The sequence below is a fragment of the Chamaea fasciata genome, unplaced genomic scaffold (genome assembly GCF_029207755.1).
Source record: "Chamaea fasciata isolate MVZ Bird 193981 ecotype frontalis unplaced genomic scaffold, bChaFas1.0.hap1 SCAF_25, whole genome shotgun sequence".
Lineage (NCBI taxonomy): Eukaryota > Metazoa > Chordata > Aves > Passeriformes > Sylviidae > Chamaea > Chamaea fasciata.
Window position 1 is genome coordinate 6,512,516 of NW_027094110.1, and position 23,736 is coordinate 6,536,251.

At 55.9% G+C, this 23,736-nt stretch overlaps 1 protein-coding gene across 1 annotated transcript in view; it reads left to right on the forward strand.

Annotated features, from left to right (window-relative positions):
* Nucleotides 1–23,574, forward strand: part of PPFIA4 (PTPRF interacting protein alpha 4) — a 41,333-nt gene extending 17,759 nt beyond the window's left edge. Inside the window, exons 6-31 of the mRNA XM_066203873.1 lie at nucleotides 193–288; nucleotides 811–1,032; nucleotides 1,441–1,587; nucleotides 1,692–1,830; nucleotides 2,497–2,576; nucleotides 3,354–3,485; nucleotides 5,046–5,108; nucleotides 6,294–6,385; nucleotides 9,635–9,776; nucleotides 10,009–10,214; nucleotides 10,643–10,883; nucleotides 11,098–11,133; nucleotides 11,719–11,852; nucleotides 12,002–12,159; nucleotides 12,790–12,883; nucleotides 13,114–13,195; nucleotides 13,942–14,142; nucleotides 15,693–15,755; nucleotides 17,185–17,211; nucleotides 18,049–18,224; nucleotides 18,931–19,028; nucleotides 19,623–19,798; nucleotides 20,022–20,090; nucleotides 20,620–20,797; nucleotides 21,944–22,031; nucleotides 22,438–23,574. Coding sequence (XP_066059970.1) covers nucleotides 193–288; nucleotides 811–1,032; nucleotides 1,441–1,587; nucleotides 1,692–1,830; nucleotides 2,497–2,576; nucleotides 3,354–3,485; nucleotides 5,046–5,108; nucleotides 6,294–6,385; nucleotides 9,635–9,776; nucleotides 10,009–10,214; nucleotides 10,643–10,883; nucleotides 11,098–11,133; nucleotides 11,719–11,852; nucleotides 12,002–12,159; nucleotides 12,790–12,883; nucleotides 13,114–13,195; nucleotides 13,942–14,142; nucleotides 15,693–15,755; nucleotides 17,185–17,211; nucleotides 18,049–18,224; nucleotides 18,931–19,028; nucleotides 19,623–19,798; nucleotides 20,022–20,090; nucleotides 20,620–20,797; nucleotides 21,944–22,002 — 3,111 coding nt within the window. The 3' untranslated portion in view covers nucleotides 22,003–22,031; nucleotides 22,438–23,574. The remainder of the gene's footprint in view (nucleotides 1–192; nucleotides 289–810; nucleotides 1,033–1,440; nucleotides 1,588–1,691; nucleotides 1,831–2,496; nucleotides 2,577–3,353; nucleotides 3,486–5,045; nucleotides 5,109–6,293; nucleotides 6,386–9,634; nucleotides 9,777–10,008; nucleotides 10,215–10,642; nucleotides 10,884–11,097; nucleotides 11,134–11,718; nucleotides 11,853–12,001; nucleotides 12,160–12,789; nucleotides 12,884–13,113; nucleotides 13,196–13,941; nucleotides 14,143–15,692; nucleotides 15,756–17,184; nucleotides 17,212–18,048; nucleotides 18,225–18,930; nucleotides 19,029–19,622; nucleotides 19,799–20,021; nucleotides 20,091–20,619; nucleotides 20,798–21,943; nucleotides 22,032–22,437) is intronic.
* The last annotated feature ends 162 nt before the right edge of the window (nucleotides 23,575–23,736 follow it).

Here is a 23,736-nt window from a genome sequence, read left to right on the forward strand (position 1 = left end):
GGGCCCAGAGCTGCCCCCCGGAATTCAGGTGTGACCCCAGCAATGCCAGCTCAGGGCTGTTTCTAACCTGCTCCCTCCAGTCTCCCCCAGCCATAAGCAAGACTCTGGCAGGAAGCTAGTGCAGCCCTGGCTGCAGCAGGACTGGCCTCACCTCCTGCTGTCTCCCGCTGCTGAGTCCCTGTTCCCATGCAGGTGGCAGCTCTGCAGCAAGGCTCAACCCGGGAGCCAGTGGCAGGTGAGCGCGATGAGAGGGAGCCCAAGGAACCAGCATCGAAGCTTCCCTGGAAGGTGAGAGCCCTGGAAACCCCTGCTTTGGACATGCTCAGTGAGGCTGTCCTTTCTCCCACCTCCCTGTTGCTGGCTCCAGGGTGCCGAAAACCTTTTTCCCTCTCCCCTGGGTCCAGCCCCATGGGAAATGCCCTTCCTGGTGGATACAGACCATTTCTGAGAGGGGGAATTTGTGCTCGGGTGCTCCAAGGGGTTCTGCTTCCCAGAGATCACAGAATGGTTTGTATGGGAATTGGCCTTTAAAGGCCACCTTGTTCCAACCCCCGCCACGGGCAGGCACACCTTCCACCAGATGCTCTGGGAAGCCCTCAACCATCCCTATTCCATCATTCCTGTAAGAAGCCCCCCATCCCTGGCTTGTGGAGGCTGTTGATGGAGGTCCCAGAGCCCTCTGTCTCCATTTCCACCCCCTCACCGAGTCCCTGCACGGCCACATTCCCACATTGAATGGCTACAGGCTATGCCACAGCCTAGGAGCTTTGGAGCATCCCAATATCCACCTCCCTCTCTGGTGCCTTGCAGCGTCTCTCCAATGGCTCCGTCCATCCGGATGACGAGGCTGGGCGGGTGGTGGAGCTGCAGGAGCTCCTGGAGAAGCAGAATTTTGAAGTGGTCCAGGCCAAGGAGCGAATCTCTGCCTTGGCTGCCAGCGTGGCCGAGCTGGAGGAGGATCTGGGCACTGCCAGGAAGGATCTGATCAAATCTGAGGAGATGAGCAGCAAGTACCAGAGAGACCTCCGAGAGGTGAGTCCCTGTCCCCCTACACTGCCCAGCAGAGACCTCACAGCTGCTTCCACTGGGCTGGGAAGGGATTGGAACTCCTGTTGTGTGCAGGGTGTTTTCCAAAAGAGGCCACTGCCTTTAGGAAATTGTCCTCAGGTCTACCAGCAGGACTTCCCTGAGATTACAGACAGGCTCTCAGGTGTGCTGCACACCTGGGGCAGTGACCTGTGTCCTCTCTAGAAGGTTTTCCTGTGATTGTTTGACTCTCCCTTTATCACTGTCTCATTCTGCTGTCCCTCATTCTCGTGTTAAGGGGGGTTTTCACACCCCTTGGACTCAGGGTGTCCGAGGCTTGAAGGAGCTGGACGGCCCTGCTGTTCCCAAAATGCTGTGACAGAGCAGGATGTGACAGCGCCATCGCTTCTCCAGGCCCTGGCACAGAAGGAGGACATGGAGGAGAGGATCACCACACTGGAGAAACGGTACCTGGCAGCCCAGCGAGAGGCCACCTCCATCCACGACCTCAATGACAAACTGGAAAATGAGTTGGCCAACAAGGAGTCCCTGCACCGCCAGGTACCAAAACCGGACCCAAAGTGTTCCCCTGCCCCGGGGACCTGGGGGGCAGAAGGAGGTGCTGGGGATGGGACACGCCGGGCAGCCATCCTGCTGTCTCACAGTGCGAGGAGAAGGCGCGGCACCTGCAGGAGCTGCTGGAGCTGGCGGAGCAGAAGCTGCAGCAGACAATGAGAAAGGCAGAGACGCTGCCCGAGGTGGAAGCCGAGCTGGCCCAGCGCATTGCTGCGCTCACCAAGGCAAGTGCCAGGGGTGGGTCCAGGACCGGGGAGGGGCCGGGATCTGGAGGGGACGGGAGGAAGGGATTGGGGAAGGAGGGCAGTGCTGGGACCAGGGGAGGAGCTGGAGCTGGGTCTGGCCGCTCCCTGCATTGATGGGGCCCCTGGCAGCACAAGGCATCCCGCTCTCCTTCCCAGCTGTGGCCTCTCCGTCCCCTGCCGTCCCCTCTGCTGCAGGGGCAAGGCATTGCCTTTAAAGGACACCTCAATGTGTCCTGCACATGCGGGGTTTCCCCCCTTCCCTCGGCCCCTTTCTCCAAGGCGGGGATGGCCCTGTCAGTGTGGATGCCCTTTGGCTTGGGTGGGACTACTGTAGGATGAGGAGAAAGAGGAAGCACCAGGCTGGATTTTGGAAGCTGCAGGCCTGGAGGGAGGGATGGATGCAGCCATGCCTGCCCTTCCTGGGTTCTGGAATGGTGTTTAGCCCCTCACAGAGCACCTCCAGCTCCTGCCACCGTGCCAGCAGGGCTAGTTTGGGCTCACAGGGAGCCCTGGCAGGGGTGCAAGCATTGGGAGAGAGCTCTGCATCCCAGGAAGGACTCAGATGCAGAGATGGACACCAGGCTGCAGGAGAGCCCTCATGGCTTTGGGGAGCATCATCTAAGAAGGCTGCTCTGCTTTTCCCAGGCAGAAGAGAGGCATGGGAGCATCGAGGAGCACCTACGGCAGCTGGAGACTCAGCTGGAGGAGAAGAACCAGGAGCTGGCCAGGGTAAGTCCTGATCCTTGCCTTGGTGCCTGGGTACCTGGGCACACCTGGATTGCAGTTCAGGAGCAGGCTGGGAGAACAGTCTGGTTAATCCTTTCCCATCCAGGATCACTTAAACTTGAGCCACACAGGAGCTCATGGTACTCTCTGCTGTGATTTCCCCTCTCCCAGGCATCCAAGACTTGCTGTTAATATTCCACTCCCACTCCTCTCCCAGCATCATCCCCTGGGGCAAGCTGGGACCCCAAATGCAGGGTGGAAGGGGAGGCTGCAGCAGCTCTTCCCCTGAGCCTGGATCAGCAGGGCAAAAAGGCAGGGAAGCTGAGCTACTGTGCCCTGGGCTGCCCAGTCCATTCTCCAGCTTCTTTGCTTCTCAGCCAGGGGCTGGGCTGTCCATGCAGGTGACATTACAGATGCCCCTAGGGAGTCCCCCACAAGTTTTGCCTCAATACAGATATTTGAAAATCCAGAGGTTCAGTATCCATTGGGTCTGGAAAGTGCCCCCAGTGTGGATATTCCTGGCAGATACACAGGAGAAGCTTTCTTGAGGGACAGGCAGCCATGATCTCCTTAAACACTTTTCTCTCCTGTTCTTCCATGGCTGGGAGGTGGCAGAGAGCAGCAGAGCCACCACAGAGGGTCCAGCCAGTGCTGTAAGAGGTGGATTTGTCCCCAAAAGCTGGGCCTCGTGGTCCAGCTCTGACACTGCAGCAGGCACAGGATGGCAGGACAGCACTGAGCCCCTCTGGATGTGACAGGGATGTCACTGTGTCTGTCCAGGCCCGCCAGCGGGAGAAGATGAATGAGGAGCACAACAAGCGGCTCTCAGACACCGTGGATCGGCTGCTAAGCGAGTCCAATGAGCGGCTGCAGCTGCACCTCAAGGAGAGGATGGCAGCCTTGGAGGAGAAGGTAGTGCCTGGGGCAGGGGTCCTCTGGGAGCTGAGGGGTCTGCAGCCCCTCTGGGCCTCGTCCAGCCATGGCCCAGGGCTGGAAGTGCCTGTGCAGGGCTGGAGAAATGGTAACATGCAGGACACGGCTGTGTTGGGGCTGGTGGAGCACAGGGAACTGCTCCAGTCACCTCACCCAGGGAGATCCCCCTCCCCACCACCTCCCACACCAGCAGGATTTGTCCTGCTCCATTCCCTCGCCTCCCTGTGTTTCTGGTGGTGCAGCCCCCATGCCATCTGTGCCCAGTTGGCAGAGCAAATCCTGACTGCATTTTGCAGGAAAAAATGCAATGTTCATCTTGTCCCAGTGCCCATCCCTCTACGTGCTGCCTTAAAACCTTCCTGCCCCCAGGTCCAGACTGATTTTCCTTCTTCAAGCCAGGGCAGTGTCCATGAACATCTCCCACCAGACTCCTGGGGAACTATGTTTCCTTGGAGGAGCCAGCTATAGCTGTGGCTGCCTCGGTGTGAATGGAATTAACTGGAAGCAGCTGGTTCCAAGCCAGGATCTACCCACAGTGCCAGTGGGAGGTCAGGCCTTGATGGTTCAGCCCTTTCGGGCTTCCTTCCCTCAGCAAGTCGGAGCACACAGGTGCATCCCCCAGCTGATGCCTCCAGGGCTGGCCCTGTCCCCACACTGCTCCGCTCCTCCTGTCCCCAACCAAATGTGGCTGTGCCAGCATATCCAGTTGTTCAGATTTGTCTGGATAAAGAGCAGGACCAAACCTGCAGGGATGAGTCCAAACCCTACCCCAGCAAGCAACAGGGACCAGAGTGGTGACATGTTGTGAAATCATTGCCTGCTCCCCAGTCTGGTGCCAGCACTGTCCCACCTTCAGAGTTTATCCAGGTCTTTCATGCACAAAAATGCACCCAAATGAGAACTGGTTCAGGCAGTTACAAACTCCCGAGGAGAGGTTTAGATAGATATTAGGGGGAAAAAAAAAAAGTCAAGGAAAGAATTACAGCATTGGAATAGACTGCCCAGGACAGTGGTGGAGTCACCATCCCTAGAAATGTTCCAAAAACATGGATGTGACATTTGGGGTCATGGTGCTCGTGGGAATGGTTGGGCTCAATCTTAGAGAGCTTTTCCAGTCTTAACAATCCCATGATTCTGTGATTCTATAAGCACATCTCCTTTCCCTCCTGCCTACTCCCTAGCTTAGATGTAAGAGACATTTTTCCCCTTGATCCAGCTGCTCAAGGAGTTGTTCTCTCAGACATATTTCCTAATCATCAAGACCTGTCCATCAAATCCCTTATTGCCCTCCATGGCCATGCTTAGCACAGAGTGGGGCAGGAGTTGAGCTGTGGCCATCCCGCTTGAGAGGCAGAAGCTTTGCAGATGACACCTGTGCACAGGCAGGTGAGGAGTAGCCCAAGGAGCCTTTTCCAGGTGTTCACTACAGAGGGATTCCACACTGGCCATTCCTGGGAGGCCGCACGGCCATTTCCTAAATGGTCTCTCTTTTTCTTTCCTGTTTTTGTTCCCTTTTATTTTCTTTGGTTTTTCTTAAAGAATACACTGTTACAAGAGCTGGAAAATACCCAAAAGCAGATAGAGGAACACCAGCATGACAAGGTAAATGAGGCTGCAGGGACCTGACCCAGTGATGCCATTGCCTCACTCCCAATCCTTGGCTAGGGCCACTTGCTTCTAAAATGCCCCAGTTTGGGATTTGGCAGCAGGAAGCCACACACTCACCCATGTAGTAGCTGGATAGAAGCTGCCACCTCCCCGCCCCCCCCACCAGAGAGCCCCGGGTCAGTTCCCTACTAGGCATGTTGGGTCCCATCTCTGTGTTTCTGTCACACTCATCCATCTCTGAGCCCACTGGGGACAGTGGCAAGGCTGGGGTGGCTTCACCCGTGCATAGAGGAGGGCTCAGGCAGCCCCATCCCCTTGGCCCCTGAGGCTTTCTCAGACTGGGGGGAGATCTGCCCCGTGCCCACCTTGCAGAGGCCCTGTAGGCCTTCACAACCTGCTCCCAGATAAAGCATCTCAGTGTTGTCTGCATGAGCCCCTAGAGGCCTTGCTAGAAAGCTGGAGGGACGTGGCTTTTTGGAGCAATGGGAGCTTTTGGGATGTGCTGCATGTCTCATGCATGGTTTGGGGGATCAGGAGGACTGCTTTTCCTGTTGCCTGCAGGGAGGATGTGTGCTTATTCCTTGTGCTTTCCCAGCTGTGGCTGCTCAGGTCTGAGGGCAGAGCTTGGGGACTCGCATGACACTGCTGGCACTTCGACCACCCTGACTCAGCCTGTTTGTCCCCCAGACTGGATCCTGCTGTGCCCAAGAGATCCCTTCTCCCCTCCCTTCCTGTCCATCTGGAGCCTCCCCCTGGCATCTCCCAGCACTGGGTGTGGGCACAGTTTCCCCCATGGGGATGCAGCTGGGAGCAGGAGAGACAAGGGCAGCAGCAGGTTTGGCTGGGGGGTCCCTCACTGCCGATCCCTTGCCAAGGGAACACACACGTGCAGTCTAGAGCAGAACCAGAGCTTTTAAGTGGGACCTGTTTTCCTTCATCTCCCAAGGCAGCATTCCTTGAGCCTGTGTCTGTCTGTCCTGATCCTCCCACCCCAGCACCTTCATTCCCAGTGCCTGCATGAGCTGTTTCTTTACTGATGTGTCCAAGATGCCTTAAACCTGGGGTGGAGATCTGTAAAGGGAATGTACACATGGCAATAGCCAAGCATGTGGATTACCCCAAACCTGGCAGCTCTCCAGAGCAAACCCAACCCCTGCCTGTCTCATCCCCCCCAAACAGCGGCGTCTGTCTGATGAGATCGACAAGCTGAGGCTGGAGGTGGATCAGCTCAAGACCAGGAGTGGGACATTTGTAGAGAGTGTGCACACCAGGTAAGTGCCAGGGCAAACCCCTGCACCCCTGGCTTTGGGGGCAGTTTGTTTTGGGGATCCCAAAGTACTGCTGGCATTCGGTGTTTCTGGTGCCCCCAAGCTTCAGTGCTGGGCTGCAGGGTCCTCACAGCAGGGTCAGCTCCAGCCATGCTGTCCCACCATGGATCTGTCCTGAGGTGGGACATAGACTCTTGAGAATAGCCCAGCCCAACTGAATGGCCCCAGATTTGCTCTTGTATGGGTGAGAAACCACTGGGCATTGTTTCCTTTTTTTGCACAAGTGGCTTGGGACTTATTTTGCTCTGAAAGCTGGATATTCAAAGGACTTTTCCCATGTGGAGTACAGGGGATGGGCTGGTGCAGCAGGAGAAATTGCTTTGGAGCTGTTGCAGGCAAAGAAGAAGGAAGCTCCTCTTTCTCCAATGCAATGGTCCTCCCACACCCTTTCATTTAAAGTCACTGGGACATGGGGACATCCCAGCCCAGGGCACCAAGGAGCAGAGGTGAGTCCATCAGGTCTCAGCCTCCAACACTGACCAGGATACCCAGAGCTGCTCCAGGAAACCGGAGGTGGAAAAGGAGGGTGACAGTACAACAACCACATTGTGCTGCTGCAGCCACCTGGGACATCACACCCTGCCCTGAGCATTTCCAGTGTGGGTTAAGGCAGCAAGGGGTCAATAGGAGCAACCAGTGAAGAAAATTCCCCTCTCAGCAAGGCTGGAAAAGATGGGGAGGAGCTTGTGTAACCAGCTTTGGATCAGAGAGGAGAGGAGAAGGCAGCCTGGAGATCCTGTGTCTGTCATGGAGAGAAGAAATGGGAGGGGTGAGGAAGAGCCTATGAGGATGAGGGAGAGCTGAGTGCTGGAGCAGTCTGGAGCATGTGTTGGACCTCTTTCCATGGGTTTTTAAGAGCAGGATGAAAAATTTGGTGATTTTTTGTTTCTCCAATGTAATGGTTTGAAAGCAAAACGAATGAGAGGCTCTAAGTCAGAGATACAATTTAATAGGAAGAAAGGAAAGAAAGTAAAATAAAATAGATGCAATAATACAAAAGACCACTGACAGAGTCAGAATACAACCTGAGCGTAGTGATGGAAGCAGTCCAGATGAGGTGGTCTTCCTGAAGCAGTGATCCTGTAGAAAGGTCTGGTAGCTCGGGTCCTCTGGGAATCCAGTGGGTAAGCGCCCCTCTGGTGTTCAGAGTCTCAGCTTATATCCAGGCTGGAATGCTTGGTTCCTCCCTCTGGGCGGAGCATCCCACAATGGGATGGTGAGTCATGTGATAAGGCCTGATGGGCCCATTAACAGGAGGTAGTCCAGGAGGGGGTTATCTGTGAGCTGTGTAGCAAAGGTGCTGATGGGCCCATTAACAGAAGATAAGCCAGAGTGGAGGAGGCAGGGAGCACTGCCTCACCTGGTTTCAACAGTTCATGAAGATGGTGATAGAATATGCTTCAACCCAGGACATCCAATGAAAAATCAGCAGAAATCTTGAGTTGCAGAAACATCCGCCAGCTGAAATGTCAGCTTTTGTCTAAGGTGTTTTTATCTGGTTTTAGCTGGGCAGCAGCTTGTCAGCAGCTCTGAAATCCCTGGAACTTGGGTTGTGCCTTTGGCACACCAGGCTGGCCCAGCCATGCTGCTTGTGGTGCTGATTTTATCTCCAGGCCTGTATCTGCACTGCAAACCAGGTCCACCACGGTGGGAAACCATGATCTGCCTGGGGCTGCTGCTTTTGTCATCTTAAATTCACCTTAAACTAAACAAACCTTGAGTCACCAATGGCACTGTATGTGGGGAGTAATCACCCTGTGCCCAGGAACATGCCTTACTCAGCTCCATGGTTGGGTCTTCAGGGCCAAGAGGAAAAACCAGGCAAAGTGGAGACATGGAATGAGTACCACGAGTGGCTCGAAGTGTCCTCATGTCCAGTTGCTGCCTTGCTCTGCCTAGTGTGGCACTCACCAGGTCCTGGTCCCAAGCACTAGCTCTGGCAGGGAGGAGGAGTATGAAGAAGTCCCAGCTGGTTTCTGCTGGGAGATCCCAACAATGCTCATGTCCTCACACCTGGAAGATGTTTCAGGTGGAATTTTATTCATTGAAATCACAAAATCATTAAGGTTGGAAAAGTCCTCCAAGGTCATCAAGTCCAGCCTTCAGCCAAATACCAACATTCCCACTAAATCTCATCACAAAGTGCCCCATCTACCGTTTTTTAAACACTTCCAGGAGTGGGAACTCCACCGCTGCCATGGACAGCCTGTGCTGGGGCCTGACCACCCTTTCCATTGAGAAATTTTTCCCAGTCTCCCCCTGAGGCTATTTCCCCCCATCCTGTCACTTACTGCCCAGCAGAAGAGACCGACCCTCATCAGGGTATTTTCTCATGAAAATGTTGGAATAAACATAAAAAGGAGAAGAGCTCCCTGGCTGGCTCCTGCTGGGTACATGGGGCTGGAGAAGACACAAGTTGTGTTGAGAGATTCCAGCTGCTCTGGAGAGGGAGGAGCTGGAGGGTCCTGTTCCGCCCTGGCTCCACAGCAGCCTCCCAGCGCAGGGGGTTTGGGTCAGAACTGGCTGGATGGGTGCACAGAGAAGGGGGAGGGAGCAGCAGGGGAAGGCCCAGGGCTGAACTTCTGACAGTCTAGGAAAGTTGGGAGACTGCTGAGGTCAAAGGTCACCAGAGGATGCAGATTCCTCAGAAGGGGCAACTCCAATCTCTGATCTCTGAGCAGGGACAGGACCCCAGGGAAGGGCTGGAGCTGTGTCAGGGGAGGATTAAGCTGGATATCAGGGAAAGGTTCTTCCCCCAGAGGGTGCTGGGGCTCTGAACAGGCTCCCCAGGGAATGGGCACTGCCCCAAGGCTGCCAGAGCTCCAGGAGTGTTTGGACAGTGCTCTCAGGGATGCACAGGGTGGCATTGTTGGGGTGTCTGTGCAGGGCCAGGAGCTGGACTTGATTGTTGTGGGTCCCTTCCAGCTCAGGTTATTCTGTGATTCAATGATTCTGTGAGTGATTCTGTGAGAGTATTTCCAGATCCCCTGTGGGGGAATGGGGCACCTTTTTCCAGAGCCTGGTTTTGCATCCTTTCATGCTGAGCAGACAAACATGGCTGGGATGGGCATCCCGCAGTGGTCTCCTGCTCGTCCTCCTCTGTCTCAAGAAGCCTGGACTGCCAGGGGAGCAGCCTGAGGGTGAGGGTGTCCTGCACATAGCAATGTCCCTCACAGGGCTCTCTCTTCCCAGGTCCCACATGGGCAGTGCCACCGACCTGCGCTTCCCACTGGGAGCTGTGGTCCACGCCCCAGCCGAGCCCTTCGGAGCAGCTCCAGGGCTGCCCCGGGCACAGAAGGGACGATTCGGTACCCGGAGAGAGGAGCCAGCCAAGGTAAACCCTGTGCACCCCAGGATTAAGGTCTGTTCCTGCCCTGCACCTTGAGATTAGGGTCAGATCTGGAGACACGAGGCAGTTTCCTTTCCTTCTTGGTGCATTGATGGGGGAGCATTGGAAGGGTTTCCCATTGGGGTCACATTGGGATGGAATTCCTGCATGGAGGTCACCAGTCTGGCTTTTGGAGACATGGGAATGCTGTGTAGGACTGTGGCCCTTGTTCCTCCAGGACTGGGAGCAGGCCCAGGCAGGTGGGGTCCTGGCCACAGGGCCTCACGCCTTCGACAGCGACCCCGATATCTCTGACATGGACGAGGACGACCGTGAGACGCTGTTCAGCTCCATGGATGTGCTCTCTCCTGGTGGGCACTCAGATGCCCAGACATTGGCCATGATGCTTCAGGAGCAGCTGGATGCCATCAATGAAGAGATCAGGTATGACCATGGCCAAAACCCACCACTGCCTTGTGCAGAAATGGCTCCAGGGGGACAACAAATAGCCAGGAAGCTCTGCTGGCCTAAAATGGAGGCCTTGGTGTGTCTTCAGCCAGGGAAGTGGCTCCAAGACATGCAACCACAGGGCTTGGTCCTCCCTGCCATGTCTCCCTGCCCCTCAGCTGCACCAGTGCTGAGTCAGAGGGTCATTATTTCAAACGATCATTATTCTATAAAAAGTCGTCTGTGGATATTAAAAGGAATCAATGTGTCTTAGTTCTGGTTTTTATGGATTCTGATGCATCTTGCTGCCATTCCTGGAGATCGGGGGTTGAGGCACAGCACCAAGGTGCATTTCCCCAGGACAGAGGTCCTGTGTCCCTGGGAAGGTGGGGAGCCAGGAACCCTGAGTCCCGCTGCTCCCCCAGGATGATCCAGGAGGAGAAGGAGTCCACGGAGCTCCGCGCAGAGGAGCTGGAGACGCGGGTCACGAGCGGCAGCATGGAGGGCCTGAACCTCACCCAGCTGTGCAAGAGGGCCTCCATCCCCACCTCGCTGACGGCCCTGTCCCTAGCCAGCTCATCGCCCCCGCTCAGCGGCCGCTCCACGCCCAAGCTCAGCTCCCGCAGCGCTGCGCAGGACCTGGACCGCATGGGGATCATGACGTTGGTGAGGAGCCAGGAGGGGCTGGGGCTGGCGGGGGTCTGGCTGTGAGGTGGGAGTGATGCCCGGTGTCCATATGGGCCTGTGGGGGGTGTAGGACAATGGGGTGCCTCTGTTTGCTGTCTCCAGCCTGGCAGCCTGGCCCCGGGACTGCTCTGGGGGGTTGCTCCATTAACTGGCCCCCTTTCTGTGTCTCTCTCGCTTTCCCCCTTGCAATCAGCCCAGCGACTTGAGGAAGCACCGGAGGAAACTGCTAGTGAGTGGCTCCCATCCCGTTGGTTTTTGTCCAAGCCCTTTTTCCAGCCTGCTCCTGGCTTTGTCCACACCAGGTCAGGGTGCAGCAGGCGCGGGATGGAGCTGGGGACCCCAGGGATTCAGCAGGACAATCATGGGGATCCCGAAAGGTGCTTGGACATGTTCCCGCCGGCAGCCTGGGGGGTCTGGCAGGACATGGGGAGGTTCAGAAAGCCACTGGGTCCTCAAACATTGTGTCCCCTCTGGCAACAGGGTGTCCTTGGGACATTCCCATCTGTGCTTCTCAGAGCCCTCTGATGAGGGCCAGCAGCTTCTGTCCCCACACCCTGACCTGGACCATGGGGCTGCATCCTCTCACCCCCCATTCCCAGGATCTCAGCCATACTGCCACATCCTCCCCATCTGCTTGGGCATCTGGAACCATTGCCAGATCTCTCATTCAGGCCATTCCTGGAGCGTGGCAAAGCCCCAGGGCTCTGGTGGCTCTTTTGGCCATGCCTCCATGTAGCAAGAGAGAGGCAGGCAGCAGGGCAAGGATGGAGCTAGGCTCTGTCCTCCCACCCTCACAGCCTCTCCACTTGTTCAGTCGCCTGCAGCTCGGGATGAGAGCCGGGAGGACAAAACCACCATCAAGTGTGAGACATCCCCGCCGTCTTCACCCAGGACACTGCGGCTGGAGAAGCTGGGCCACCCTGCCCTGAGTCAGGAGGATGGCAAGAGGTATGTGGAGACCGTTGGCATCTCTGTAGGTTTGAGGATATACCTGCGGCGCACGTGGGATGTGGGGTGGGCTGGGGTTTGCCATGGCTTTTGCCCTGCTCAAGAATAACCTAAAGGCTTTGCTCTTCCTCTCCCTCCTCCACCCCCAGCTCACTGGAGGACCAGGCCAGCAATCCCAGCAGCAGCCAGGACTCCTTGCACAAGGGTTCCAAGAGGAAGGGGATCAAATCCTCCATCGGGCGCCTGTTTGGGAAGAAAGAGAAGGGTCGCTTGATCCAGCTGAGCAGAGAAGGGGCCACGGGGCAGGGTCTGTGAGCAGCCCTGTCCCTGTCTGTGCCAGGCTCTACACACTGTCTGACTCTGTCTGCTTTGGGATGCTGTTGGGGTGACAGGGAGGGGCAGGGACACCCCTGCTGGTTTGGGGTTGTTGGGGCAATGGCAGCTTCAGGGAAGTTGGAGCTTGGTGTTTTCTCCCCTTGGCCTCTCTGGCCTGAGCATGGTGCTCTGTCAGAGCTGGGGTGTGGACAGTGACCTCCTTCACTGTATGTCATCTTTGATGTCCTCAAATCTACTTCCTTCCCCCATGGATTTTGCAGAGCCCTTTGGTAGGAGCTGCTTTTCCACTCCTAAATCCTTTTCTGCTTCCACGTTGAGCATTGTTGGACTCTGTGATCTTTCTGTGTCCCTTCCAGAAGGGATTGTTCTGTGCCTTTGGGATTTGGAAATAGGAGGGATGGCAGGAGGGCATCTGCTTGGGTTTCCCAGGGATGCAGAGGGACCATGGGGGTGGGTTGCAAAGGGACATTGTCACCTCCTGTGCTGTCACTGTGTGTCCCCCTGGCATGGGGACCGTCACAATGCCCACACTGGCCCTGGGGGAGGTCACACTGGCCTGGGGGCATCACACTGACCTGAGGGTGTCTTGCTTGCCCAACAGTGGTGCTGACTGACGTGGAGGGGGGCATCCAGGACCCCCTGGGACTGGGCAAGCTGGGGGCTCAGGCCGAGAAGGATAGGCGCCTGCGGAAGAAGTGAGTGAACTTCCTTCCCTACCCCAGTGAGAAACTGATCTGCCGGGAAGCCGTGGCACAGGACTAGGAATTGCTGGGAAATCTCACCTTCACCCTCCCTTGGGCCTTGTTGCTTCCTTCACAACTTTGTCTCCAGCTGCTTCCTACTGCCTGGGGTCTGTTCCCTTCCAAGACCTCTCCTTTCCCCACAAGCCCCCCATAAATCACTCGTCTGCTTTTGTTCCTGCCAGGCATGAACTCCTGGAAGAGGCTCGGAGGAAAGGATTGCCCTTTGCCCACTGGGATGGCCCCACTGTCGTGTCGTGGCTGGAGGTGCGTGCCAATGGATTGTCCCCATGCTGTCCCCACAGGTGTGTGTGTGCCACCATATCCCACCATGCACGTGGCTGAGGCCTGCGAGTCCTGGGAGAGCAGAGAAGATCCCTATGGAGTTGTGGTTTGAGTAGAGCTTTGGGTTTAAGCACATGTGTGATGAGGAGTGGCTGAGGGAACTGGGAAAGGGGCTGAGCCTGGAGAAAAGGAGGCTCAGGGGGGACCTTGTGGCTCTGTAAAACTCCCGGACAGGAGGGGACAGCCGGGGGGGTCAGGCTCTGCTCCCAGGGAACAGGGACAGGACAAGAGGAAACGGCCTCAAGCTGTGCCAGGGGAGGTTCAGGCTGGATACTGGGAGAAATTTCTTCAGTGAAAGGATGGTCAGGCCCTGGCACAACTGCCCAGGGCAGTGGTGAGGTCATAATCCCTGGAAGTGTTTGAAAGATGTGTGGATGTGGCATTTGGGACATGGGTAAGTGGTGAATGTAGCAGTTCTGGGGGAGTGGTTGGAACTGATCTTAGAGGCCTTTTCCAACCTTAATGATTCTGTGGAAAGCTCTGTGGGTGCTCCTTCCCTGTGCTGTGCCCATCAGGCATGGGGATGCTGGGCTGCCCATAGGCCACTTCTGCAAGGTACAACCAGACCCAGAATCCCACGTGGACATTCAGCTTCAATATTGGGCTCTAGAGAGGGCACAGGAGGCAGGGTGGCAGTGCCAGGCAGTCACTGCTGTGTCTGTTCCCAGCTCTGGGTGGGGATGCCAGCCTGGTACGTGGCCGCGTGCCGGGCCAACGTCAAGAGCGGCGCCATCATGTCAGCGCTGTCAGACACCGAGATCCAGCGGGAGATAGGCATCAGCAATGCCCTGCACCGCCTCAAGCTGCGCCTGGCCATCCAGGAGATGGTATCCCTGACCAGCCCCTCGGCACCGCCCACGTCCCGCACGGTGAGTGCTCTCTGCACACCCCAGCCCTCCATGTGCCACACAGCCTGCTCCTTGCCCTCCTTGCCCTCCTTTCCCTTGGGACCACTGGGGAAGACGGTGGCCACGGAGGGGGTGATGTCCCCTCATGGACTGGTCAAACCACTGGACACTCATCCTCCAGCACAAAGGTCATTCCCAGCTGGAAGCATGAAGCTCTTTCCAGTTTCAAGGCTCCTGCCACTCACACGGGGCTGTCAGCAGGAGGCCAGCCCTGCAAAGAGCAGAACTCAGGTGCTGGCTGCCTTGCAGAGGATAAAACTCAATCCAAAGAGCAGAAATCAAAACGTTCCCGAGGTACAGGGCCAGCTTGCTTGCATGCAACCTTTTTCCCAATCATTTCAACACAAGCCTTTTCCATCTGAAATTCCTGGGGCAGCTCAGAGCAACTGCAGATCCCTGCCCTTGGTAGGATGGAGGGATTATGTCTTATGCTGGTCCCCAAAGGTCTTGAGGGGTTAATGGTGGCCAAGTCATACCAAGACACATCTGTAGACTTGCAGCTGTCAGAAGGAAGGCTGCTGTGTCCCCCTCAGATGGCTGTGTCTGGGGTCACAGCTGTTGTGAACAGGCCTGCAGGCTCCTTGAGCACCACACTAAAGTTGAAAGGAAGATGAATGAAGGCCCTTGCTCTGCTCTCGGTGGCTGCATGGACAGCCCAGGGTCCCCTTAGGCAGTGGAGTGCTACGAGGTTGAGCTGCAAGGATATGGAGTGTCCCCAGGACAGCTGCAAGCACAGGATGGTCTGATCGTCCACCAGCCTGAGCCTGGCTTGGTTCCAGCATAGTTGGTGCTGACAGAGACTGGGCATGAGTCCAGGTGACCCCAGGTGTGCTCATGTGGGCAAAAAGGCCAAGGGCACCTGGGCTGTCCCAGCACTGTGGTAGCAGCAGGCCCAGGGCAGTCCTTGTCCCCTGTGGACCCACTGCTGGGGTCACACCTGGAATCCTGTAGGAGTTCTGGGCACTTCATGACAACAGAGACCTGGAGGAGCTGGAACATGTCCAGGGAATGGAACAGAGCTGAGGAAGGGTCTGGAGCACCAGGAGTGGCTGAGGGAGCTGGGAAAGGGGCTCAGCCTGGGGAAAAGAAAGCTCAGGGGGCACTTTCTGGCTCTGCACAACTCCCTGACAAGAGGGGGCAGCCAGGGGGCAGTTGGGCTCTGCTCCCAGGGCACAAGGGACAGGACAAGAGGAAACAGCCTCAAGCTGTGCCAGGAGAGGTTCAGGCTGCGTATTGGGAGAAATTTCTTCCTGGAAAGGGTGGTCAGGCTCTGGCACAACTGCCCAGGGCAGTGGTGAGGTCATCATCCCTGGAAGTGTTCAAAAATGAGTGGATGGGGCACTCGAGGACATGGTTTAGTGCTGAACACGGTGGTGGTGCTGGGTTGAGCATTGGACTTGATCATATTTCAGCCTTAATAATTCTCTAATTCCATGACTCCATGGTGATTTTGAACTGAGGCCATGTTTCTGTGGTGGTTTGCTCTGACCCCTCTGCTCTTTTCCCCACAGTCCTCTGGAAATGTCTGGGTCACCCATGAGGAGATGGAGAACATGCCAACTTCCACCAAAACGGTGAGGCTGGGCAGCCCCCAGGGTGCTGGGGAAAGCCCCTGGGCTGTCAGGGTCTGAGCAGCTCCAGGTGTGTTAACCTAGAGGGAAAGCACATTCTTCACATCAGGTCTTGGCCAGCACCCTACAGCTCTTTAGAAACCCTCTTTCAACCTTTAATGTCCCAGCAATTTCTAGAAGTAGCTTAAACCCCATCAGATTTTTTTTTCCCTTGTGGATTTCACTGGGTTTCCAGAGCAGCCTGGCTGTTTGGGAGTTAAAGGTAAAACCGAGGAGTGATCTTGAGACACATGAGATCCCCAGATCATTCCGCATCCAAGTCATGGTCTAATCCCCCACTGACCTCAGCACACCTAAATATTGTCCCCACCGTGTGTCTCTGCCACTGGCTGACAGCTTGGGGTCCCCTGCAGGGATGTGTCCATGCTCCCAAAAGCTCTGGCTCCTTTGGAGAGATGGAGCCACACTCCCTTCTCTGCAACCTGATCACCCCCTATCTGTGTCTCAGAGCAGGGCAGCCTTTTGTATTGTGGGAACTGTGTGTCCAAGGCCAGATTGGCGCACCCTGGGATAGTGGAAGGTGTAAGTAGGGGTGGAGTAGGATGAGCACTAAGGTCCTTTCCAATCCCAACAAGTTTGGGGTTCTCTGAAATAGGCATTTTACTGAAGCTTTTGTTGAGTAGCAGGGATGTGCCACTGTCCCTTGGCAGGTTCTCTCAGACTGAAGAAAACCAGCACAGGTTGGCAAAGGAGGAAACAGCTAATAAAAAAAATAGCAAATTTCCTTGGGCAGCCCCCTGCAGGTTGTGACAGATGTACTCAAGCTTAATTCTCTTTCATCCATCTGACTTGGGGGCACCTGAGAACTCTCCATGTTTCCCAGGGAAGGTGAACAAGCCCCAGGGTTGGTGCTATCTCCAGCCCAAGCCTCATCCTCTCCTCTCCTCCTTCTCCTTCTCCTTCTCCTTCTCCTTCTCCTTCTCCTTCTCCTTCTCCTTCTCCTTCTCCTTCTCCTTCTCCTTCTCCTTCTCCTTCTCCTTCTCCTTCTCCTTCTCCTTCTCCTTCTCCTTCTCCTTCTCCTTCTCCTTCTCCTTCTCCTTCTCCTTCTCCTTCTCCTTCTCCTTCTCCTTCTCCTTCTCCTTCTCCTTCTCCTTCTCCTTCTCCTTCTCTTCTCCTCCTTTCTCCTTGTCCATCCTGTATTCTTGGTTAGAGATGGGGTGGGAACCAAGCCCAGTGGGGTCAGGGTGTCCCCAGCACCCTGGGGACAAGGCTGAGGTGCTCAAGCCATAGGAAGGAGCCCTGTCCCCTCCGTGTCCCTCTGTGCTGAGGGGTCCCATGCTCAGTGTGCATGGCAGGCCCTGTCTCTATGCAGGGCCACCAGGTACTGACTTCACTGTCCTTTCTGTTGACATGCTGCGTGTGTCACACTTAGGACACAGAGGAAGGCAGCTGGGCACAGGTGAGGTCCCCGGGCCATCCTTGTCCATGGGCGGTGCATGAGGTGGTTGGGGGGAAGCTGGATTTCCCAGGGGATGTTTGGGGCATTGACGTTCACCGAGGCCTTGGATGTCCTCCTGGGCCCTTCTCTGCTCCAGGCAGTAGGTTTTCCTGGGACCTCTGTGAGATCCAGAGCCTGTGTGAAAAACCCCCACCTGTGTGACAATCCTGCATGCAAGCAGGATTCCAGCTGCACATTTACTTTTCAACTATTTTGTGGCCCCAAGTCTCTACAGATGATTTTTATGAACCAAAAGGGTGTGAGGGAAGACTCCTACTTGGATTCATCTCTTCTGGTTTTATCCCTCTCAAGTGTTTTACTTTCCTTCTGGTGGATTTTAATTCATTTTTGGATCCAAAATCAGTTTGCAGTGGAAGTGAATGGGTGGGGTTTTTTCCCAAAACTGACCTCTTTTTTTTTTTGTTTTGAAGTCATAAAATAGATATTCTTAAAGTAGAGATTCTTAAAAATCAGTTAGGAATGCACTGGAACCTGTTTTTCAGTTGTTTTGTCTTTCAGTGAATGTGCTTTTTCCAGAGGCAGATGCTCATAACATCCAGTTATACCTTGCCATTACTTTTGGCTACTGCTTTGTCTCCCGGGGGGACATGAGTAGGACACAGACCATGGCCAACAGGACTGTTCCCTCCAGCTCCTTCAGTACCACCCCGGGCTGACTCCTCTGGCCTGGGTTTAGCCTCAGGACAGTGACCCTCCTGGGCTGTCACTGATCCCCTGGGATTCCGAGCTTCACCAAGCCCTGGGTTCTCCCCAGCTTCTCCATGTGCTTCTCTGCAGACATTGGCCTATGGGGACATGAATCACGAGTGGATTGGGAACGAGTGGCTGCCCAGCCTGGGTCTGCCCCAGTACCGCAGCTACTTCATGGAATGCCTGGTGGACGCGCGGATGCTGGACCACCTCACCAAGAAGGACCTGCGGGTGCACCTGAAGATGGTGGACAGCTTCCACCGGTGAGACCTAGCCCCCGGAGCACCACGGCATGCACACAGAGCAGAGGGGACGGGATTTGAGGGATTCTCCTCTGTCTTGGGCAGCCCTGGATGGCTCTTCTGGGCTGGACTCGCTGCCCTGAGCTGGGCCAGCTTTTATGGACAGAAGTTCTCCTTTACCTCACTCCCTGCTGCAGAATTGCAGAGGACCAGGCCTTCCCCTGGCTGTGAGGCAAACCATGGGCAAAACTTCAGGCTCATCCTACCTGGTGCTCCACTGCTGTCTGCCAGCAGCCCAGTGGGAGAAGGCATGTGCCATCCCAGCCATAGCTCCAACACCAGGATCCAGCCCTGCCATGGGGTTCCCACTGCCCACTCTGACCCATGGGCCTGCCAGGGTCACCTTCAGGCATGAGCCTTCAGCCTGGAGCAGCCCCCATGGGCTGGTTCCCCCTTCCCTCTCCAGCCACCAAGTGTGAAGATCGTTTGGATCTGTGTGCTCTCAGGCAGCTGGAACAGGCTCAAACTGATGAAGTGGGGAATTGCCATGGAAGGGAGGGACATTCCTCATTTTCCAGCTTTGTGTTGTGTCCTGACCCATCCCTGGCCTGAAGCATCCTTTGGGCCTGTGGGGAGCACACAGAGAGGGCAGTCCTTGCCTGAGTCCGTCCCAGCCACATGTCCTGGAGGGCTGGGTGACCCCTTGTGTTCCTTCGTGTTGTTGCAGCACCAGCCTCCAGTACGGCATCATGTGCCTCAAGAGGCTCAACTATGACCGCAAAGAGCTTGAGAGGAGGAGAGAGGAGACCCAACACGAAATCAAAGGTCAGCACCCCCTGTCCAGCACCAGAACAGGAGAAGAGACCCCTCCCAGGAGATATCCAGGGCTGGTCTCTCTCCTGTCTTTTATTTTTAACCCATTCTGAGCCCACAGGGCTGTTCTCTTGAGGGACCTTCCTGCTGCTCCAAGTGCCTTTATCAGCTGACCCCAGGCAGGCATGAGAAAGGAGGAGGGGAAAGCAAAGATGCAGCCTGAGCATCCCATTATCTTTGCCCATTTCACTACTCAGGATATCCCCAGCTTGCTCAGCCTCCCCTTCCTCATCACTGTCCTGAGACTACCTATACATCTGGCTGCTGCTTGGATTACATCTCCTTATCGATAATGCCCCTAATTACATCAGCTGTGGGTTCTTAGGATTAATTTTCACAATTGTCTTCTGCCTGTTATTTCAGCTTTGAGCTTGGTAAATTGAACTGAACTGTTTGTGGCGCTTGAGCTCCCAGTTTTCTGCTGGGAAGGAGAGTCCCAGGATCATCCTGGGACAAAGGGAAAAGGCCTCAGGACACTCCCAGACCTCCTCAGAGCCATGAGTGTGGTGTGAGGTGGCCCTGAGTCATACCCTTGCTGTTGTGCAGATGTGTTGGTGTGGACCAATGACCAGGTCATCCACTGGATCCAGTCCATCGGGCTGCGTGAGTATGGGAACAACCTGGTGGAGAGTGGCGTGCACGGGGCCCTGCTGGCCCTCGACGAGAATTTTGACCACAACAGCCTGGCCCTTGTGCTGCAGATCCCCACCCAGAACACCCAGGTAGGAGCAGCATCCTTGGCAGATTTTGGAGGAGAGTGGCCAGTGTGGGACATGGCTGTGGTGTGACCGCACCAGTGTCACCAACTCAGCTCTGCCTTCCAAAGCAGAGCTCTCCTATGGCATGGGGCCTCTTTCTGTCACACTCAGGCTTTCCTAGGGTAGAAGTTTGGGCTGGAAGCACGTTCCTCATTGATGGGGATCATCATTTTTTGATTAATTGCAGGCTCGACAAGTGCTGGAGAGGGAGTTCAACAACCTGCTCGCCTTGGGCACGGACCGAAGGCTGGATGATGTGAGTGCCAAACCTCTCCATGTCCTGTGTGACTGGGGAAGGACTTGGGGATGTTGGTGGGTGAGAAGCTCAACGTGCCCCAGCCACGTGTTCTGGCAGCCCAGAACCCCCATGTGCTGGACTGATCCCCCAGTGTGGGCAGCAGGGTAGGGGGGATTCTGCCCCTGTGCCCCGCTCAGGTGAGACCCCACCTGCAGAGCTGCCTTCAGCACTGGGCTCCAATATCAGAAGGATGTGGAGCTGCTGGAGTGAGTTCAGAGGAGGTGCTCTGAGGGCTGGAACTCCTTTGCCATGAGCCCAGCATCCCTTGGAGTCTTTACCGGGACTTTGGTGTTGATATCTCCAAGGCATCTTTGCAGGCAGGCTGTAGAAAAGAGACAGATGAGCTGGAAAGGATAAAGACAGTGCCGTGGGATCCCAGCAAGATGTCCTATGTCTTTGCCCAGTTTGATCCCACACTTTGCTAGAGCTGGTCATCAAGGACAGGCATACCCTTGTGAGCTGGTGTCTCCCATGCTATTCCCTGCAGGGCGATGACAAAACCTTCCGTCGGACGCCATCCTGGCGCAAGCGCTTCCGCCCGCGGGACGTGCACAGCATCAACCTCCTCAGCGGCTCTGCTGAGACCCTCCCCGCTGGCTTCCGTGTCACCAGCCTCGTGCCACTGCCCCCTCCAGCTGCCCCAGCCAAAAAAATGCCCCCAGAAGGTGGGTCAACCCTTCTCCAGAGGGTCCTCTCCCACCCCTGCTCAGAGTCTTAGGGAATTTGTGGAAGGATGTGCCACTAGGAGAGGAAAGGGATAGGAGGGGAGAGGGAGAAGGAGAGAGAGAAGAGGGAGAAAAAGGAGGAGGAGGGGAAGGGGAAAGGGAAGGAGAGGGAGATGAGAGAAGCTTGCTAGTCATCTAAGATGCTTAATCCATGTGATCCTGGAGCTGTGGCCTGCTGGAAATGGTTTTTCGGGAAGGGTAACATCAAATCTGTGTGTGTGATTTCTCAGTTATGCACTACAAGGACAAGTTAGGGGCCAGAATTGGTGCATGAAGTGGGATATGTCACCCAGGGGCTGCCAGGATGCAGGAGCCCAGTCTGGGCCAGTTTTCTGCATTCTTCCTTTTGGGAACTACTCCCAAAGGGATGTATTAGCTGGCTCCATTTGCCTGAGCTCTCCCAGGGCTGGCAGGACCTGCTGGGACACCCTGGTTGCCCGTGCTGCTGGCTGTCCTGTTTTATGTCCCAGGATCTGCCCCATCACACAACTCCTTTCTTTAAGGTGTCTTGGTCCCTTCCAAAGCAGTAGGGAGGCAGAAGCTCCGGCAAGGTCACCCCCATCTGTCCCCTGGACCAGGCACCCTGGTCCCACTATCCCAAGGCAGCAGCTGCTCCTCACTGGAGCAAAGCTGGTGTCAGCACACTCAGAAGTGAGGGTGGGAATGAGAATTAAAAACCTGTGGACTCACCTTCCAACTGCAACTCAGCTCTTGTCCTGCCTCCAGTTTTGCTCAAATGTCCCAGCTTTCCATCCAGCAGTTTGGGTCAAGCTTCTGTTTGACCTTTTCCACCCCATTCCCGGAAGCTGCAGTTCCCACCTGGCTGAGCACAGTGAAACCTGGGACAGAATCCCACCCAGAGAGGAAGCAGGGTGCTCGCTGCCCAGGAGCAGCGTGGCAAGTGGCAATTTCACAAATACCGTGGAGTCTCAGGAGCATTTGAGCTGGCCAAATGTGGCTCTTCCTCTGACCCTCATCTTCATGTGGCTGCAGTGCTCAGATGCTGCTCAATAAACACAGGATTTGGGGAAGCTGGGGGCTAATTGAAGCAGTCACTAATTGCTTTGCTCTCTGGTTCCCTTCCAGTCGGTGCCTCTGGGTCCCCAAGGCTGGAGACGTCAACAGTCCGGACGTACTCGTGCTGAGGGTCAACAAGATGGGAGCCAGGCCCTGGGTGAGTGTGGGGCCCTGGAGCTGGCTGGGGACCAAGGGCAGAGCAGGAGCCCCAGCAGCACCCAGGCAGGGGGCTGCCTTCACCAAGGTTTGCCTGGCCATGGGGGGCCAGGGAGACCTCAGTGGTGGGGGAGATGCTGCTGCCCGAGGCTCACAGAGTTTGTCCACTCTTGGACAGACAGCTCCACTTGGGACCCCAGTATGCCATCCTGTGAGGGTCCCACTCGGGTGAGGGAAGGATAGTCAAGCACTTCAGGGAGGCTTCTGGGGTCCTGCTGTGCCCTGGGCCATGGTTACTCCATGCCAGGAGGATCCAGTGCTGATTCCATCAGGATTTGTTGGCCGGTGGGTGCACGGGTGGAGCTGAGCCAGCATCCTCACGGGGCCTTTCCCACTTTGCTCCTCAGCAAATCCCCATGTCGGTATGCCACGTGCTGGCTGCCTTCCAGGACGAGAGCCCAGCCTGTGCCTGTTCCTCAGCCCAGACCCACAGACTGTCACTGCTGTGGACCAACAGGATCTGCCCCTTCTGCTTGTGCACCCTCTGCTTCCCCCAGCTCCCATGGCTCCTGCCTTGGCCTGCCCCCCACTTCTCCCCCTGCTGTCTGGGCCATGGGTGTGCTCCGGATGCCATCCTGGCGTGGTGCAATCTGGGGAGCAGCACAGACACCCCCAAAGTGTCTGCGATGTCTGGAAGCCTCTCTCCTGCCTGGTTCTTGTTGCCAATCTGCCACGGGGCTGCACTGACTCGCCCGAGCCCTGGGCATCAGGGATGCTGCTGCCCACAGGACTTGAAGCCAAGGAAGGTTCAGGCTCGTGAAAATCCTCCCCCCAGGGTGGCCGGGCAAGGAGCTGCCCTCAGGGCGACTGGGGCACTGCCAGGGCTGGTGCTGGGTGGGATGAAGGGGCCCAGCATGAGGTGAGGAGGGCGGTGACTGCCCAGGGCTGGGTGGGCAAGGTGCTGATTTTGGTGCTGTCAGGTGCCCTGTTCGGGGGAGCTGTGCCTGGGACTGCCCCACATGGCTCACGGGGACAGTGCCTGGCACCCACGGGAGAGGGGACCCTCCTTGGGTGCCCCAGGGAGACAACGGGAGCCCCCTCTGCCCCCGGGACATGCCACCCTTCCCCTCCGGGTGCAGAGGAGATGCTCTCCCCTCCTGCCTCCTGGCAGGGGTCAATCCAGGAGGCTCTTAACTCTTCCCATTTCTTCCCCGTAGGGTAGGATCTCTTCGTCTCCTCATGCCACATTTGCCTTGTGTGGCCCCTATTTCTGATGTGATATTTATTGATGGCTGGAATGACCTTATACTTATCATGTGCTGTCTGGAAGTGCAATATCTGAGAGACTCTACAGTCACAACGTCTTTTTGGTGTATCATTTGCCTAATACAGTATTAAATATTTTTTTAATTTGAAGAGTCAGTGAGCCCTTTATATCGATGCCCTATTTCTTTGGTCATATTATTGGTACTGCATGGACTCCAAACCCTGGATCAGGTCAGGAAAGGATGTATGTGTGCTCCAATAAACAGGATTTTAAAACAGTGCTGGCTTTGAGCCTTCTTTGTAGAGCCCAAATTAAAAACGTCATCAATCTCTAGCCCCCTCAAGATCTTTGGGGCACAAGGCTGAACCCCAGTTAAACACCAGTGAAATCACTGGTCTGTGTAGGGCTGATGGAAGTGTGGCACATCCAGTTTGCAGCT